This window comes from Bacillus rossius, chromosome 7 (genome assembly GCF_032445375.1).
Source record: "Bacillus rossius redtenbacheri isolate Brsri chromosome 7, Brsri_v3, whole genome shotgun sequence".
Lineage (NCBI taxonomy): Eukaryota > Metazoa > Arthropoda > Insecta > Phasmatodea > Bacillidae > Bacillus > Bacillus rossius.
The window spans coordinates 59419628-59437266 of NC_086335.1; the positions used below are offsets into that span (position 1 = coordinate 59419628).

General features: G+C 44.4%; 1 protein-coding gene across 1 annotated transcript in view; it reads left to right on the forward strand.

The window, feature by feature from the left end:
• Positions 1–813: 813 nt before the first annotated feature.
• LOC134534572 (neuropeptide F receptor-like) overlaps positions 814–17639 on the forward strand; it is a 64609-nt gene continuing 47783 nt past the window's right edge. Inside the window, exons 1-3 of the mRNA XM_063373054.1 lie at positions 814–881; positions 8889–9150; positions 14540–14831. Of these exons, the coding sequence (XP_063229124.1) occupies positions 814–881; positions 8889–9150; positions 14540–14831 (622 nt within the window). The remainder of the gene's footprint in view (positions 882–8888; positions 9151–14539; positions 14832–17639) is intronic.

Here is a 17639-nt window from a genome sequence, read left to right on the forward strand (position 1 = left end):
CCACTGTGATGGTGGTCGGGTCACTTCAACTAAACTCTTACCTGGTGCCTTTGGTGGAATCTTTTCAGTCTTGTCTTTGAAGAATGTCCCATGAAACACTTTTGATTTTGCTTCTTCACACCAAAACATTATATGAGGGCTTTGATTGGAAATCCTACACTTAAGAGGTTTCCCTGCCTCAGGATAGGGTTCACTTCCATTGAAACTATCAAAAAGTTTATCGACATCACTCACAAAAAATGTAGCAGTTATATTAGCTTCTGGTGGAAGGATACCTGAAACAGATTACAAACAAATACTTTCAACTCCCCAGAGAGGCTGTGATGTGTCCGGGGCGCACCCAGCCTCCACCAGCTGTCCAGGCCAGTGCCACCCTCCCGCTGTGTGGGGACTCCTCAGGACGAGCTCCGAGCGATCAGGGCTACCAACTGCCAGTGCGAGTCCTCACCGTGCGAGCCTGCCCGGGGAGTCCCAGCGCACTACTGCCTGGTAGTCCGGGCACTGGCGGGCTTGTACTGTCTGCCAGCCCGTGAGCCGCGGTCCGGGACACAGTACCAGCCTCTGGAACTGGTCCAGCATGGCCAGCCCCTCGGATACTCCACCGGCTCCAGAGCCCCGGAGCTGACAGCATTCCTTCCGCCCGGTGGCCTCCGTTTCCACAGCAGAAGCCGCTCCCAGACTGGCCTTTCCCATCACTCCACAGCTTCTTCACGATGAGCAGCGGCCTGAGGGACCCGGCAGTGCTGACCCTCCTGGTGAGGCCAGGGAGGGCTCTTCCAGCTCACCAGACACGCCTATCTCCAGCATCTGAGGATGTCGAGGGACGAGGACTCCACGGCAGAGCTCGCTCTGGTGAACCCCCTCGGTACCACGAGCAGGCAGTGAGTTGCCCTGGTGCAGATTGTGTGTTGTGTGTTCATATCCATGCACCCTCTCCGCGACCCTGTTGGACTCCACCTCGGACACTATAGCGGTCAACAGCTCCGACACCTCGAGTGCCAGGCCCTTTCTCTCTCAGGGAGTCGGGACAACTCCCAAGACATACAGTGTACAGGCAGAACACTACCATCTGGCGGAGGAATATGGAGAGTATATTTTAAGTAAGGCTTTTAAAAATTGGGAAATCTAGTTTTTTAACACATCCCTGAGTCAGACGCCAAAGAAAATTTGCGTTGTAACATCTTAGTATTTTTTTGTTTGCTGTTCTAAAAGTACACCGTTGTTACGTTAGTTGTTTTACATAAATGCAATTTCTCTAAAATAATTGTTCCTTAATTTTTTTTGTGGGCGAATGGGAGTTTCAAGCACGTAGAGGTGATCGTAGCTAAAATTAAAATTTTGTTAAGTTAGATTAGCTACATTTGAAACCTGTTTGTCGGCCACGTCTAAATGATGTGTGAAGCAGTTTTTTCCCCCAGATAATTGTTGCGCCATATTGGTTAGTCGCCCAAATATTTGGTTGAAGTGTAGTGTTTGCATTATGTAAACAGTGTTTAATGGCTTTTTGTTATGAAAACCCTCGGAGATTCCAATTCATACTCACTAAACCATCATCAGATGTTGTCAAGCACCATTCCAGCAATGTTTTGGGCATTAGAATCTGGCGATGTCGAGTTTACTAAGTGACTTCAACTTTAGGCACAGCTCACCGTCTCCTGACAATGCTTAACTCCAAGTTTAAAATACTCTAAAATCGTAATAATGTATGAAATTTTGTAATTTTTCTTTTCTTTATTTACCAAGCACGTGCTCTGCGGAGTTGTTGAGAATTTGCAAGGAGAATATGTATTATACTCATTGTAATTTCAGTTTTTTCAAGTATTTTAAATTTTAATATTACTTTCTGCTACGATATATTTGTGACTATTATCACTTTCGTAAAGTTTCATTCGGCACACCAACACGTGTTTACGAACGTGACTATGTACAGGTTAATGTTGCCCCACGCCATCTTTGCGACACATTTCCGTGCGTTGACTTCCGTTTCGTTTTAACGAAATTAAGGGCGTGCGTTCCATTTCAGGTCAATATTTTATATTTACAGTAATTATAGATAAACTTGTAGACTTTTTCAATTGTCTAACTTTTACGAAATGAAAAATGTATATAGCGCATACTATTTGCATAATTAGCTGCCAAAGTTACATTTTTAACGTTTTTGGGTTGTACAAATAAGGAGAATTTAATTTATTGAAAAAATGAAACTTTTTAGTTTTAACTGCTGTGCCACTGGCTACTTCGAGAAATGGTTTGAATTTCTTCCAGAAAAAAAAATTAATTAATTTTACCTGGCATTTCAAAATACTCAAATTTGTTACGATTTTGACAGCCAAGAAACATGAAACGAGTTTTTGTGATAGAAATGCAAACCATATCATGAAGTAGCCAGTGGCATTGCAGTTAAACCTAAAAAGTTTCAGTTCTGAAATCAATTAAATTCTCCTTGTTTTTACAGCCCAAAAACGTTATAAATGTAACTTTGGCAGCTAATTATGCAAAAAAAAATGTGCGCTGTATAATTTTTTTCATTTCGTGAAAGTTAAACAATTGGAAAAGTCTAAAAGTTGATCAGTAATTAATATAAATATAAAATCAGGACCTGAAATGGGAAGGCACGCCCTTAACTCCTACCAAATGCCGTATGCCGAGAGCTAAGAGTTTTTACACATGGAAAAAAAAAAAAAGTCCAGTTGAGGGCGACCCAACAGCAGGGCATAGTTCGGAGGTGTATTCAGACGAGATGCATTGCACTGAAAGGGATATATCCTGTGTCCGTCCATCTCCCCCCTCCCTTGTCAGGGTCTCTCTGTCTGTCGGGCGGACAATGGCACCGGAAGGTAATCTGATTGCGCAGATTGGTAGCACTGCGCGACTCGCTCCCGCGTCAGTGCCAGGCGGAGGGACTATTTCCCCCCCGCTTTGAAGCCGCGGCACCGCTAATCATCCCCGACGGACGACACGCGAGCACGTCGTAGCCCCTCACGTCGTAGTCCCTCACGTCGTAGCCCCTCACGTCGTAGCCCCGGCACGTCGTAGCCCCGGCGGTCCCCTAGCGCTGCCCGCACTGCCGTCCGAGGTCGACGCCGAACTGACGACTGGTGTGGGATAGTGCCATTTATCCCATACCGTCGTCATACTCGTTTGCAGCAGTTCTCAAAGCAGAGTGAAACACACGGAACCGTATCGTGATTTGTAGAACATACTTGGACATCAACCACAAGTATACCTCAGTATTATGGTCAGGAGAACACTCTGAATTCAATTTCACCCCCCCCCCCCCCCCCGGGATGGGAGAAAAAGAGAGCAGGAGAGGAATCTATGTAACATCTTTCTATTCGCTTTCAAAATATTTCCTTTTGTTGCATAGGCCCTTGTGTATGGTATAAAAATGCCAACCTTAAAATAAACATTACAAGTACTATCTTTTATAGTTATTTAACTCATTTAAAAAAAAAGAGACGTATTAAATAAAGCGTGATTTTTACCCACAGAACTGTATCGATGGGAACCGGCCGATATTCTGCATCATGCATTTTGCGAACTTGAATTCAAATTCAACAGAATAGGTATATGCAGAAGGATTAGGTGAGCATAAAAAAGGGGGGGGGGGGGGGAGTAATAGGAAACGATAAACGCCATATCGGTTTCGACATCAATATTGACAAGTTGCGCTTCTTACGGCACGCATAAAGCATTAATAGATTATTAAAAGCCACGAAAGTATTATTTTCAGTTTGTAGTCATTCTCAAATAAATGATTCAATACTACTACGTGCCACGTACATATTCTTATTTGTTTATTATATTACTTTTCACGATTGATGATAACTTTTTTTATTAAATGATGTGTTGATCAAAGAAAAAATAAATCAGCGAGCGATAACTCGCACGGGCACACACACTGGTGTTGTGTTAATCAGAAGAAGAAAAAATACACATACAATTTTTTTTGCTAGCAGGTTTATTTGGACGAACTGGGTTGATGCACGTGCGCGAGATGGCACGCAGAGAATGCACTACAAAGTAGGGATCATCCCAAAAGCTGCTAAAGGAGCAGTTAACATACATACTTCATGCCTCGCGGATATCAGCCAGGCACAACGCTTTGACGACCGGAGCAGGCTATTCACGCGGCAGCACGTAAACTCTCCGGAAATTGCGCGCCGTTGCTGCTTTATGGACTCGGGGCGTTCGACGGCCCGTGCCAAGCGACACAAAGCGAGATGCGCGGCGCGTAGATTCCAGCGCGTTGTGTACGACATGGGCGTGCATACCTTGCTTTAACGGTCGTTCGTAAAACTCGCCAGCGCTGCGGTGGGTTCGCCGCGGGCGACGAGCCAGGACCTGCAGGATGACTTTTTTTTTGATGTGACAACGTCTAATAAATCGATGAACGCCGGCTGTACGCACGAAAATGGATGACTCTTTGTCCCGTTACGCACAATGTCCCGTTACGCTCATTGTACGCTTGCGCCGCATCTAGCTCTCTTCCACTCGATTGGAACTACCATCGATTTGACTTTTTCGAGGCACATTAAACTTGAAACACTCCCATTCGTTTCCTACTTTTCCTATCATCGTCCTATCCTTAACAGAATAACACAGATTGAAAGAAGTTAAATAGCAAACATGTATAAAAGTTATAGTCAAAATAATCTCTTCGTTAAAGTAATAAACATATTTGAATTAATGGGTGCAAATAAAAGTAAATTTATCAATAAAATTGTAGATTTAATTTCACTCCTTCTTTGTATCCATACAAGATAGTGATAATTCAATAAAAATTATTCAATTTTATTCATAAAAGTATGCAATCATTTCATCAATGTTTTGTTATGACGTTGTCACGTTAAACTATCGCCCGTAAACCGACTTCACAGACAACCAATTTCTTTTCCTAACCTAACTAAAAACTAAATGTGTTGGGGAGGGTTCCTGGTTAGGGAGGGAGTCTAAGTGCGTCTCAGACCGAAGCCCATACGCTCTAAACATGCAGGGGTTAAGCCATGCAGGAGGGGTAGCATGTATAATGTGCTAGGAGGGGGATTGGCCAGCCATGGCAGCGATTGGCGCCATGGCTGACTCCCCTCACTGACTATACTAGACTAAAACTAGATAAGTTGAGCCCTTGTAAAACCTGCATAGCCACGGGGAAAACCCTGGGCTCTGACATGCAGGATGCAAAAGTTTCATACATTAATATCAAGCAGGATGTTTACGGGAAACAGAAGGATGGATCTGGAAGAAGAGTTGGACAGATTAGAAAAAGAGTCTATCTACCATGCGGGGGGTTGGGGGCTTGGACATTGCTGTCTGCATTGGTTTGGGAGGCACTGGTTGTTTCGGGGGTGACGTTTTGTCGTTTAACGCCGGGCTGTCAGCCAGCCCAGCAGGCTGACTTCAGCACTCCGCGCACCGTCCCTCGTGGGCATTTACTGGAACAATCGCCATGTTCGCCGATTACGTCATGCGGAGCGTGTTTCGTGGAAACCCCGTGGGACTTGCGGCCCCACGGTACAAACAAGCCACGTCACGGGACGAATAACCCTGGTACATTTAACGTGTCTGTTGAATAAACATTTTTCTGGTTGTGAAACCGTGGCTGTTGTGTTTTGATGATACAAGTTATTTTCTCAAAGCTTTTTAAATTTAACAGTATAATGTTTAAATTAGTTTGAAATTGAAATGTACCTCGTTTCTGAGAATAGGTTATTGTAGAGGCTTATCTCATGTTATTTTATTAATGTTACAGTAGATATTTTTTTTCCATTTTTTTTGGTTTAAAGCCCTTATTTTATGAAAAAAACCGATTGCAATTATATATATGCACACACACACACACAGTTGATTCCTGCTTGCAAGGATCCAATATGAGTGGGTATGATAAATATAATGCATCAGTTACCATAGTCTCTCTGCAGTTGTTGAAGGAAAGCATCTAATTTACTAATTTTCATGCTTATTACGACTCTTAAGTATCACTCATTATCATCCAAATATCTTTGATTACATCTGCGGTGATAATGCTACACAAATTATAGACCAAGGACAATCACTTTTGATGAAGATTATAGTGTACGGTGTGTTTGGTGTTGTGTGTGTTGGTACCTTTGTAACAAAAACATCAAAGTGTCACTACTTAATTCATGGAGAATAAAGCACACAGATAAATCACCAGGAATGTTTTAACTCTCATTGCTAGCAGTAGTTGACGATGGGCTCAGATTAGTGCTACTGGTCCTTCGTAACATTGCACCCACATAAAGGTGTCACTTCTAAATTCACGGTGATCACGCCACACATGTGGATCACCAGGAAGGTTTCAATCTCTTTGCAGGCGGCAGTGGAGGATGAACACGGCACTGTGGAAACTGGTGTTTGTAACATGGCACCCACATAAAGGTGCCACTCCTTAATTCACGGTGATCACGCCACACATGTGGATCACCAGGAAGGTTTCACTATCTTTGCAGGCGGCAGTGAAGGATGGACTCGGCACTGTGGAAACTGGCGTTTGTAACACGGCACCCACATAAAGGTGCCACTCCTTAACTCAAGGTGATCACGCCACACATATGGATCACCAGGAAGGTTTCACTATCTTGGCAGGCGGCAGTGGAGGATGGACTCGGCACTGTGGAAACTGGTGTTTGTAACACGGCACCCACATAAAGGTGCCACTCCTTAACTCAAGGTGATCACGCCACACATATGGATCACCAGGAAGGTTTCACTATCTTGGCAGGTGGCAGTGGAGGATGGACTCGGCACTGTGGAAACTGGTGTTTGTAACATGGCACCCACATAAAGGTGCCACTCCTTAATTCACAGTGATCACGCCACACATGTGGATCACCAGGAAGGTTTCACTATCTTGGCAGGCGGCAGTGGAGGATGGACTCGGCACTGTGGAAACTGGCGTTTGTAACACGGCACCCACATAAAGGTGCCACTCCTTAACTCAAGGTGATCACGCCACACATATGGATCACCAGGAAGGTTTCACTATCTTGGCAGGCGGCAGTGAAGGATGGACTCGGCACTGTGGAAACTGGTGTTTGTAACACGGCACCCACATAAAGGTGCCACTCCTTAACTCAAGGTGATCACGCCACACATATGGATCACCAGGAAGGTTTCACTATCTTGGCAGGTGGCAGTGGAGGATGGACTCGGCACTGTGGAAACTGGTGTTTGTAACACGGCACCCACATAAAGGTGCCACTCCTTAATTCACGGTGATCACGCCACACATGTGGATCACCAGGAAGGTTTCACTATCTTTGCAGGCGGCAGTGAAGGATGGACTCGGCACTGTGGAAACTGGCGTTTGTAACACGGCACCCACATAAAGGTGCCACTCCTTAACTCAAGGTGATCACGCCACACATATGGATCACCAGGAAGGTTTCACTATCTTGGCAGGCGGCAGTGGAGGATGGACTCGGCACTGTGGAAACTGGTGTTTGTAACACGGCACCCACATAAAGGTGCCACTCCTTAATTCACGGTGATCACGCCACACATGTGGATCACCAGGAAGGTTTCACTATCTTTGCAGGCGGCAGTGAAGGATGGACTCGGCACTGTGGAAACTGGCGTTTGTAACACGGCACCCACATAAAGGTGCCACTCCTTAACTCAAGGTGATCACGCCACACATATGGATCACCAGGAAGGTTTCACTATCTTGGCAGGCGGCAGTGGAGGATGGACTCGGCACTGTGGAAACTGGTGTTTGTAACACGGCACCCACATAAAGGTGCCACTCCTTAACTCAAGGTGATCACGCCACACATATGGATCACCAGGAAGGTTTCACTATCTTGGCAGGTGGCAGTGGAGGATGGACTCGGCACTGTGGAAACTGGTGTTGGTAACATGGCACCCACATAAAGGTGCCACTCCTTAATTCACAGTGATCACGCCACACATGTGGATCACCAGGAAGGTTTCACTATCTTGGCAGGCGGCAGTGGAGGATGGACTCGGCACTGTGGAAACTGGTGTTTGTAACACGGCACCCACATAAAGGTGCCACTCCTTAACTCAAGGTGATCACGCCACACATATGGATCACCAGGAAGGTTTCACTATCTTGGCAGGTGGCAGTGGAGGATGGACTCGGCACTGTGGAAACTGGTGTTTGTAACATGGCACCCACATAAAGGTGCCACTCCTTAATTCACAGTGATCACGCCACACATGTGGATCACCAGGAAGGTTTCACTATCTTTGCAGGCGGCAGTGAAGGATGGACTCGGCACTGTGGAAACTGGCGTTTGTAACACGGCACCCACATAAAGGTGCCACTCCTTAACTCAAGGTGATCACGCCACACATATGGATCACCAGGAAGGTTTCACTATCTTGGCAGGCGGCAGTGGAGGATGGACTCGGCACTGTGGAAACTGGTGTTTGTAACACGGCACCCACATAAAGGTGCCACTCCTTAACTCAAGGTGATCACGCCACACATATGGATCACCAGGAAGGTTTCACTATCTTGGCAGGTGGCAGTGGAGGATGGACTCGGCACTGTGGAAACTGGTGTTTGTAACACGGCACCCACATAAAGGTGCCACTCCTTAATTCACGGTGATCACGCCACACATGTGGATCACCAGGAAGGTTTCACTATCTTTGCAGGCGGCAGTGAAGGATGGACTCGGCACTGTGGAAACTGGCGTTTGTAACACGGCACCCACATAAAGGTGCCACTCCTTAACTCAAGGTGATCACGCCACACATATGGATCACCAGGAAGGTTTCACTATCTTGGCAGGCGGCAGTGGAGGATGGACTCGGCACTGTGGAAACTGGTGTTTGTAACACGGCGCCCACATAATGGTGTAATTTCTTAAGTCACGGTGATCACGCCACTCAAGTGGATCACCAGGAAGGTTTCTCTCTGTTTGCAGGCGGCAGTGGACGATGGGCTCTGCGCTGTGCAAGCTGGTGCCCGTGCTGCAAGGCACCAACATCATGGTGTCGGTGGGCACCATCACGGTGATCGCGCTGGACCGCTACTTCACCATCGTGCGGCGCTCCAGCCAGGACGCCAGCAGCAACAGGCGTCGCGTCATCGTGTCCATCGTCCTCATATGGCTGCTGTCCCTGCTGGCCACCTTGCCCATATTCTTCTTCCAGGTTAGACTACTTCGCCCCAACCTTCAGTTCACGTTTCGTAAAAACTGCTCTGGATACCATTTGCGAATACATTCTTTAGTAGACAAATTACTATTGACTGACTAAATTCCAGTTATTTTGTATAATCAGCAGGAGCATATGAAGAATATCATAATGGGCCCTTTGAAAAGGGGGGAGGTGGTTAAACCGTCTCTGACTACTGTTTACTGTCAAATTCTTTCCTTTTGTTGGTGGGACTGATATATTTTTTTATGATTTCGAAGCGGGGGTGGCTATATCAAATCCTCTCCCCCATGTGTACGTCCCTGTGTACCAGGATGAAGTCTACAATCATTGAACATTAACAATAATAAGTGACATATTTTCTTTATTGTTTGGTGTTATATGTTACCCAACATTTAGATAGCGCGTGATTGGGTCGTTTAACTTGTAAATTTTGGTCACTGATTTACATTCCTTCAGGGCGTGTCAAAACTACTTATGGTCCTTAGAAAACACAGTTAAAGCGTATTATAGCTCTAATTTTGCAACTTTCTTCTGATGATATAAAATAAGGTTTTGCAATATCAATTGAAATTCTGTTTGTATGTTCATTTTAATAAAATACTTTATTGTAATTTGGGACTCTTGATCTCATTATTCAAAATTTAGATCAAACCTTTGGCTGTATCTGTAGAAGTTTTTCCAACGAGATTTTCGTTAAATAAAATATATCTTTTGCATCATTATCTATCAAAGCACCAGTTTAAACAATTTATTAATTCACTCCCCCCCCCCCAAGGAGAACTGTATGAGTCAACGAATAGATATATTCCTAATTAAAATTCACATATAATTGTTTCTTTGTGACCTAATTATTCGTATAACTTAACGGAGGTCTGTAATATAATTTGGTTTTCTAGATAAATATGTGTAAAACTACACAAGTTGTAAAGTCGTACTTGTTTTGTTTTTTTGTCAAAATTCTTCGAAAAGAAATTTGAATTCACTATTTTATGATTTATAATTAACACAGCTTAACTATTAATTTTTTATAAGACATCAGTGAAAGGGTATCGGCAGTTTTCTATAGACCTGCTATTAAAAAGCCATTCGTCACCGTAGGCACAAAGCAGTTCTAAGTTTTTGTCACCAGAAATTTAATTTAAAATAGACTGGTAGGGGAGGGGTGGAGAAAGACGGGAAAGCGACAGCTGGGTGACAAGTTTTTTTTTTCTTCAATCTTGAAACTCGTAGAGTGGGAGCGTCGCCGAACGAATAACCAAATAACGGGAGGTGAGGCCAGCTGACAGGAGAGTAACCCAAGCGCAGATGCGCAATAACATCCGTGAACTAGGGCAACAGAAGAAATGTACTTAAAAAAAAAAAATGGTTTAGAAGGTGATGTGGATTTACGCTCGAACAGCAGGTACCATGATGGTAGTCGACCTCTGTAGTGCAATTGGATGCACACCGGTTTTCAATTCAAAGGGTACTGGGGTACTGGGGTACCGGGCAAAGTATGGTTGTAATTTTTCATAGACTAAATTCGTCGTCACAAAATAGCCAAAGTTAAAGACACTGTTCAATATGACATAAATATCGAGAAATAAATATTTAAGATTATTGGTGTTTTTGAGATGAAAATTAGCAATGAGTATAACTTATATATATATATATATATATATATATATATATATATATATATATCAGCTGGGTCCAACACGAATTTTCCACAAGAGGGAAACATGACGGACGTTGCCATGAGTCTGTGGGTTTTCTCGCAGTTCTCCCGTTTCCGTCACGGCTGCGTCCACTTCACTTACATTTCACATCGTCTCTTATATGACTTCGAAGTGAGTGAGTCGTTAAGGGGAAGAAAGAGGAACCAAAAGGTGCAATATTATGTGTTCAATAGTTCCAATACCGTAAAACTGTTTTACAGTGTAAATAAATCCAATAGTTTAATAACTTCATAGGAATAACTATTTGTAGCAGTCACTCTTTATTAATTTCAGGGGTTCCATTAAATTAGACTAATCGTAATTTAAAAAACGCTAAAAAATGGTTAAGTATTAAAAAAGATGAAACAAAGATGGCGTCTTTGTAATTATTCATTCTTCGTTACTTTGAAAACGTGGGAGGTACGGTAGCAGCAGAATTCCCTCTTGCGTTCGCTCTGCCAACTGTTTTATTTGCCTTTCGTTTGCGGGGAGGACAGCTGTCAAGTTGGCCGCTGGATAGGACCACCGTCCTAGACATGCAGCGCTGAGTCGCAAACAAAACCAAACTGGACAGGCGGAGTTGTATAACCCGCGCAAACGCCCACTGTGTGGCTTGATGTGGGCTAGTACTGTCTGTTTCCGATAGATTAAACAATATTGTATTCGTGAGATGCCGTTCGATAAATTCACGTCCTATATTATTTGCATTCAACGAAAAAATTTCAAAACACATTAATTACACATTACTGGCACATCATGGCGTAACTACGATGCTGTTGAAATGTATTTTTAATGTTTTCGATGTATGCAAAGTAATTATGAAAGGGATTTTTTTATTAAAACATGTTTTGGTGTAATTATTTTTAATCTAGGAACCAAAAATTTACTCTGATTATGTTGGCGTGAAAGGTTCGATGTGAAGCTCACAAAATACAGCAATATGGCGAATTAAAAATCCATCAACAGAGCCAAGTCTTTGTAATCTGACTGAGAATGTGAGTTTTATTTTTAATACTTATATTACAGCAAGCAACGTACGTAAAATTCCATTGCGTGTTTCATTTCGCGGTGGTTATGCATGGGAGCGGGAAAGCCTCTGTGCCTGCTTTAAGCTATCAAAAGATTTCCTTTTTTTAAAAGTGGGAATGATAGACATAGAATTTTTAGAATACCACATGTTTTCAGGGGGAGGGGGAATGGAAGTGATAATTCTCACATATAATCCCTCTTGCGTACGTCCCTAATGAGTTATAACACATATAAGTCATTAAATAGACTTAAAAAAATACTAAAATATTAATTCTCTTTACTTGTGTTTTCTCGGTGAAGTGTATTATTCGAAACTTTAAAAGTTTTTAGAACACAATTCTTGATATGTTACATCTTAGAAATCGGTATACGGAATTTGGTGGGAGTAATTTCGTGAATGGAACGGAAGTCGCATGGAAAGGAAATGTATGAACACCGAGCTGCCATCTCTGTGGCGGATGGATCGAATCAAAGTTCACAAAGCCAAAGGAAAATGCGCAATATTTTAATAAAATTCCTTGTCGAAAATCACCTCCAAAGTCGGGGTTTAGTATTTTTTTTCAAGTCTTTAACGATTTTTATCGGAACCGTTTCATTATATAGTTCAGAATTTCTGTCCGAAATTTGAATGATTCGATGTTCGACGTAAATGACCGGCAATGAATTTTTGCGGTAGAAGCGGAAACTAGGTGTGATTCACGTCAAACAATATACAGTTGACAACAGAATTTTCGCATATTTGTCTCACTCGGCATTATTTTAAAGAATTCTACTTTAAATTTCGTGTCCGTGTTTTGCTTTATGAGTGTATTTGCAACATGATAACGCATGAATGTGCTCGTTACCGAGGTTAGATGTTGTTCATTTCTGGCGAGTACTGAGAGACTCGCTGACACACACACACACACACACACACACACACACACACATATATATATATATATATATACTTATATATTAAAGCTGAAAAGTTTGTTTGTTTGTTTGTTTGAACGCGCTAATCTCAGGGACCACTGGTCCGATTTGAAAAATTCTTTGAGTGTTGGATAGTACATTTATCGAGGAAGGCTACATCAATAACATTAGGGATCCTTACTAAAAGTCCAATTTAGAATCAAATGCGTAGGAGGGGGTTAGATACAATATGCAGTACACGTACGAAGTGTGTGTTGACAATGCCGCAGGCGCTAGAAATTTATTTCCTATTGCCTATTAACATTGTTGCCACGCACTAGATGCCTTATCATTATTAATTTTCCCATACAAGTAAAAAACACCCGTGTGATATTAACAACGAAGCAATCAGTACCCTCATATAGATTACATAGAGATAGTGTGAGGTATGTATGTAGATATAAAGAGATAAATACAGATAGAGAGATACATAGATATATAGGACTATAGATGTAGATAGAGATAAATATATATTTAGAGACATGGATAGATTATTTGTATATGTGTAACTACTTCAAAAATATTAAACACAACTGAATGAAGCATTGCAATGCATGCCGAGCATTAGCTAGATAATAGAATCTTTTCAATATTAGTAATCCCTTATTTTTAAGTTTTTTTTTCTATATTGCTTTATAGAGTCTAGATTACATACCGACCAGGTAAATAACTATAAACTGGCAGAACAACGTCTGTCGGGATCTGAAAGTGATATAAATTATTTTGCACACTTGACATTCAAATTAAGAAGACAATTACTAACTACATCTGATCTCTAAACAGTTCCCCTTCACCCTGTGTTCAGCCCGGGCAACGCTGGGTACTGCAGCTAGTCCTATTATAAAAGTTAATGCGGCAAATAAAAGATTATTTACGTATAGAAATAATTTCCAACAACTTGTTTGTTGGTAGGTAGAGAGTCTTCCCCGTGCTCGAACCCCTCACGATTTCATGAAATAAAGACCGCATCAACACCGCCACCGGCAAATTGACTGCGCCGCGGGATCTCTTGCAAGTAATTACCCCGTTGGCCGCCGACACGGGGTGTGGGAGGCGGGGGGCGGTGGAAGCGTTATCGGCATTCCTCCTCCCAGATCGACGGTAAATGAATTGTCCTGGATCGATGCGAACAGGGCGCTTCCTTGGTTACCATTCCACGTCAGCGGATGCCCGCAGTTTTTTTTTTTTCGAAGCCAGATGGTTGAGATTGGCATCTACGTGTTAAATACCAGGATGCGAGACAGTCCTTTTCCTCAAAATTACTCTCGAAAATAAATACTAAAATGCATTCAGAAGGAAAAATAAAATGTTTTTTTAAATTAGAAGTTTCTAACTAACAACACATTTAGTAAAACTTAAAAAAAAAATTCCAAAATCTATTTTAGTTATTATAGACCTTAAAGATGTATTTTTTATGACAAGAAAATCATTTTGCAATGTCCAATAAGTAGAATATTAGCGACAGCAAGATCTTGATGTCAATAATATATGGTTCAGTCGACACAAACAAGCACTAAACACATCTCAACATTTTCTTCTATAATAATGTTCACTTCGCATTGGGAGACACAAAACTTGCATGTTACAGAAGGTAGATAAGTCCAGGATGTTGTGATTTACCAGGCAAGGTTTGGGACACAGGGTGGACCTAACGGGAGACACAAACACAGAGGATGTCGAGCGCCGGTGCTGGCCTGTTGCAGCGCGTGGAGTCGTTCACCTTCCAGCGCGTGGTGATCTACGAGACGTGCATCGAGCGCTGGCCGACGCGCGCCGCGCAGCTCGGCTACACGGTGTGCGTGCTGCTGCTGCAGTCGGTGATCCCGGCGCTGGTGGTGAGCGCGGTGCACGCGCGCATCGCCTCCTACCTGCACGCGCACGCCAAGACACAGAAGGACGCGCGGCGCGCCCGCAAGGAGCTGGAGCGCAACCGCAAGACCACGCTGCTGCTGACGGGCATCGCCGTCATGTTCGCCGGCAGCTGGCTGCCGCTCAGTGAGTCCCTCGCCCTCGCCGGACACGCTGAATCGACTCCCACCACGTCTCCTCCAGTCTGTTCGGACACGCCTACCCGGTCCGTGTCACGACACCCCCACCATGTCTCATCCAGTCGAAGCTCGAACACGCCGACCCGGTCCACGTCACGACTTCCCACCACGTCTCCTCCAGTTGAAGCTCGAACACGCTCACCCGGTCCGCGTCACGACACCCCCACCACGTCTCCTCCAGTTGAAGCTCGAACACGCTCACCCGGTCCGCATCACGACACTCCCACCACGTCTCCTCCAGTCGAAGCTCGGACACGCCGACACGGTCCGCGTAACGACACCCCCACCACGTCTCCTCCAGTCGAAGCTCGGACACGCCAAACCCGGTCCGCATCACGACACCCCCACCACGTCTCATCCAGTCGAAGCTCGGACACGCTCACCCGGTTCGCGTCACGACACCCCCACCACGTCTCCTCCAGTCGAAGCTCGGACACGCCGACCCGGTCCGCGTCACGACACTCTCACCACGTCTCCTCCAGTTTGTTCGGACACGCCTACCCGGTCCGCATCACGACATCCCCACCATGTCTCCTCCAGTCGAAGCTCGGAGACGCTCACCCGGTCCGTGTCACGACACCCCCACCACGTCTCCTCCAGTCGAAGCTCGGACACACTCACCCGGTTCGCGTCACGACACCCCCACCACGTCTCCTCCAGTCGAAGCTCGGACACGCCGACCCGGTCCGTGTCACGACACTCTCACCACGTCTCCTCCAGTCTGTTCGGACACGCCTACCCGGTCCGCATCACGACATCCCCACCATGTCTCCTCCAGTCGAAGCTCGGAGACGCTCACCCGGTCCGTGTTACGACACCCCCACCACGTCTCCTCCAGTCGAAGCTCGGACACGCCGACCCGGTCCGTGTCACGACACTCTCACCACGTCTCCTCCAGTCTGTTCGGACACGCCTACCCGGTCCGCATCACGACATCCCCACCATGTCACCTCCAGTCGAAGCTCGGACACGCTCACCCGGTTCGCGTCACGACACCCCCACCACGTCTCCTCCAGTCGAAGCTCGGACACGCCAACCCGGTCCGCGTCACGACACGCCCACCACGTCTCCTCCAGTTGAAGCTCGAACACGCCAACCCGGTCCGCGTCACGACATCCCCACCATGTCTCCTCCAGTCGAAGCTCGGACACGCTCACCCGGTTCGCGTCACGACACCCCCACCACGTCTCCTCCAGTCGAAGCTCGGACACGCCAACCCGGTCCGCGTCACGACACTCCCACCACGTCTCCTCCAGTCTACGTTCTAGCGCGGTATCTACCGCCTCTAAGCGCAAGACATTGGACTGACGCGCATTCATCTCGCCTGGCGTCAACCGTCTATGACATTCGAACCCTAACCATAACATTACATGCCATGGAAATGAAGCTAAAGTGCAATCCAAGTCGTTTTATCTTTTCAAGAATGTTCAGCTCTAACGATTATTCTGAAAACACTTGTTTTGTTAACCTTTTCAATCTCCTTAAAATACAGTTTTAGAAACTAAATATGGAAACTCAACTAGTTATCCACCCTCTTTTCTAAGTATAATTAAATGCTTTCCATAAACGAATCTATTTCCAATATATTTCTGCGGTTTTTAAATTATGTGTTTTTTTTTCTTGAAGCCTTGAGCACCCGTATATATGCCGACACATGGCATAGTTTATGTCGAGTGTTTATTTTCTTATCATTACTTCACTTGTACTATTTAATGGCAATACCTGCTCGTTTATTTCTATAGCTCTCTTGTAGTGTGTTTTTTATTTTAGCAATTTTCATTCATCCAATAAATTCCGAACGTGTTTCGCGGGCTGTTAAGCGTCCTGCAAATAACAATAATGAATAGGTACTTGCGATGATGAAATCTGAAACGAACCATAAAATGCAATAGAGATGACAACGTGAAATATTTTATGAATATCCCTTGAATAATGGTGCGTATTAAGAAGAGACGAAATACGCCAAATGGCATGTGAGACTGAGTACTGACGAGGGTAGCCAACCTAAGGGAGTAGCTGTTGCGACATACTGTAAAGACCCTTTGTTTTTTTTGTTTTATTCCGTAAGAAAACATTGCCACTGTGTAAATAGCACTACCGGTCTTTCCTGGCAACGGTCCGTTTTGTTTGTCTTCAATGTCGTGAGTGCTTCCTCCATCCGTATACTCTTTCGATAACCTTCGAGTCCCCTATTTGGCAAACACATTATACTAAGGGTGAACAACCTTTAAATGGTCACGGGAAAATTTCATTATATGTAAACCTCTACTGTGATACTTTGGAGCTTTTTTTTTGTAGTATAAACAAATAATGTGCCATTTTGTTTTTAGTAGTCAATAATTAAATACAATCAACTGAGAAATAGCTCCTTCAAATCATAGCTCTTTTCAGTATATAAAGTTAATTACACTTTATTAATGGAAAATCTAGATTATTTTAAAGCCTCGCTTTCTTTAAATCCATTCAGTGGTCAAGTAAAGATCTCTGTTAGTGTAAAGAGCCCATACGCGGGCTGGAAATAGCCCGCAGACCTTGGATTGGCATCCGCTGCATTAGACACCAATACCGTCGATGAAGGGGCAGAGGGTGCGATGGCTCAGCGGGCGCATCAGGGTTGCATAGTGATGGGGAACCCGCCAGACTCAACAGGGAGCCGTTGAGTTTTCTCGGGGTGGTCCTTGTTCCCCCCACACACATTAAATTTCATCAATGCTCCATTCTAATTACATCTGCAATCATAGTCTCTTACAAAACT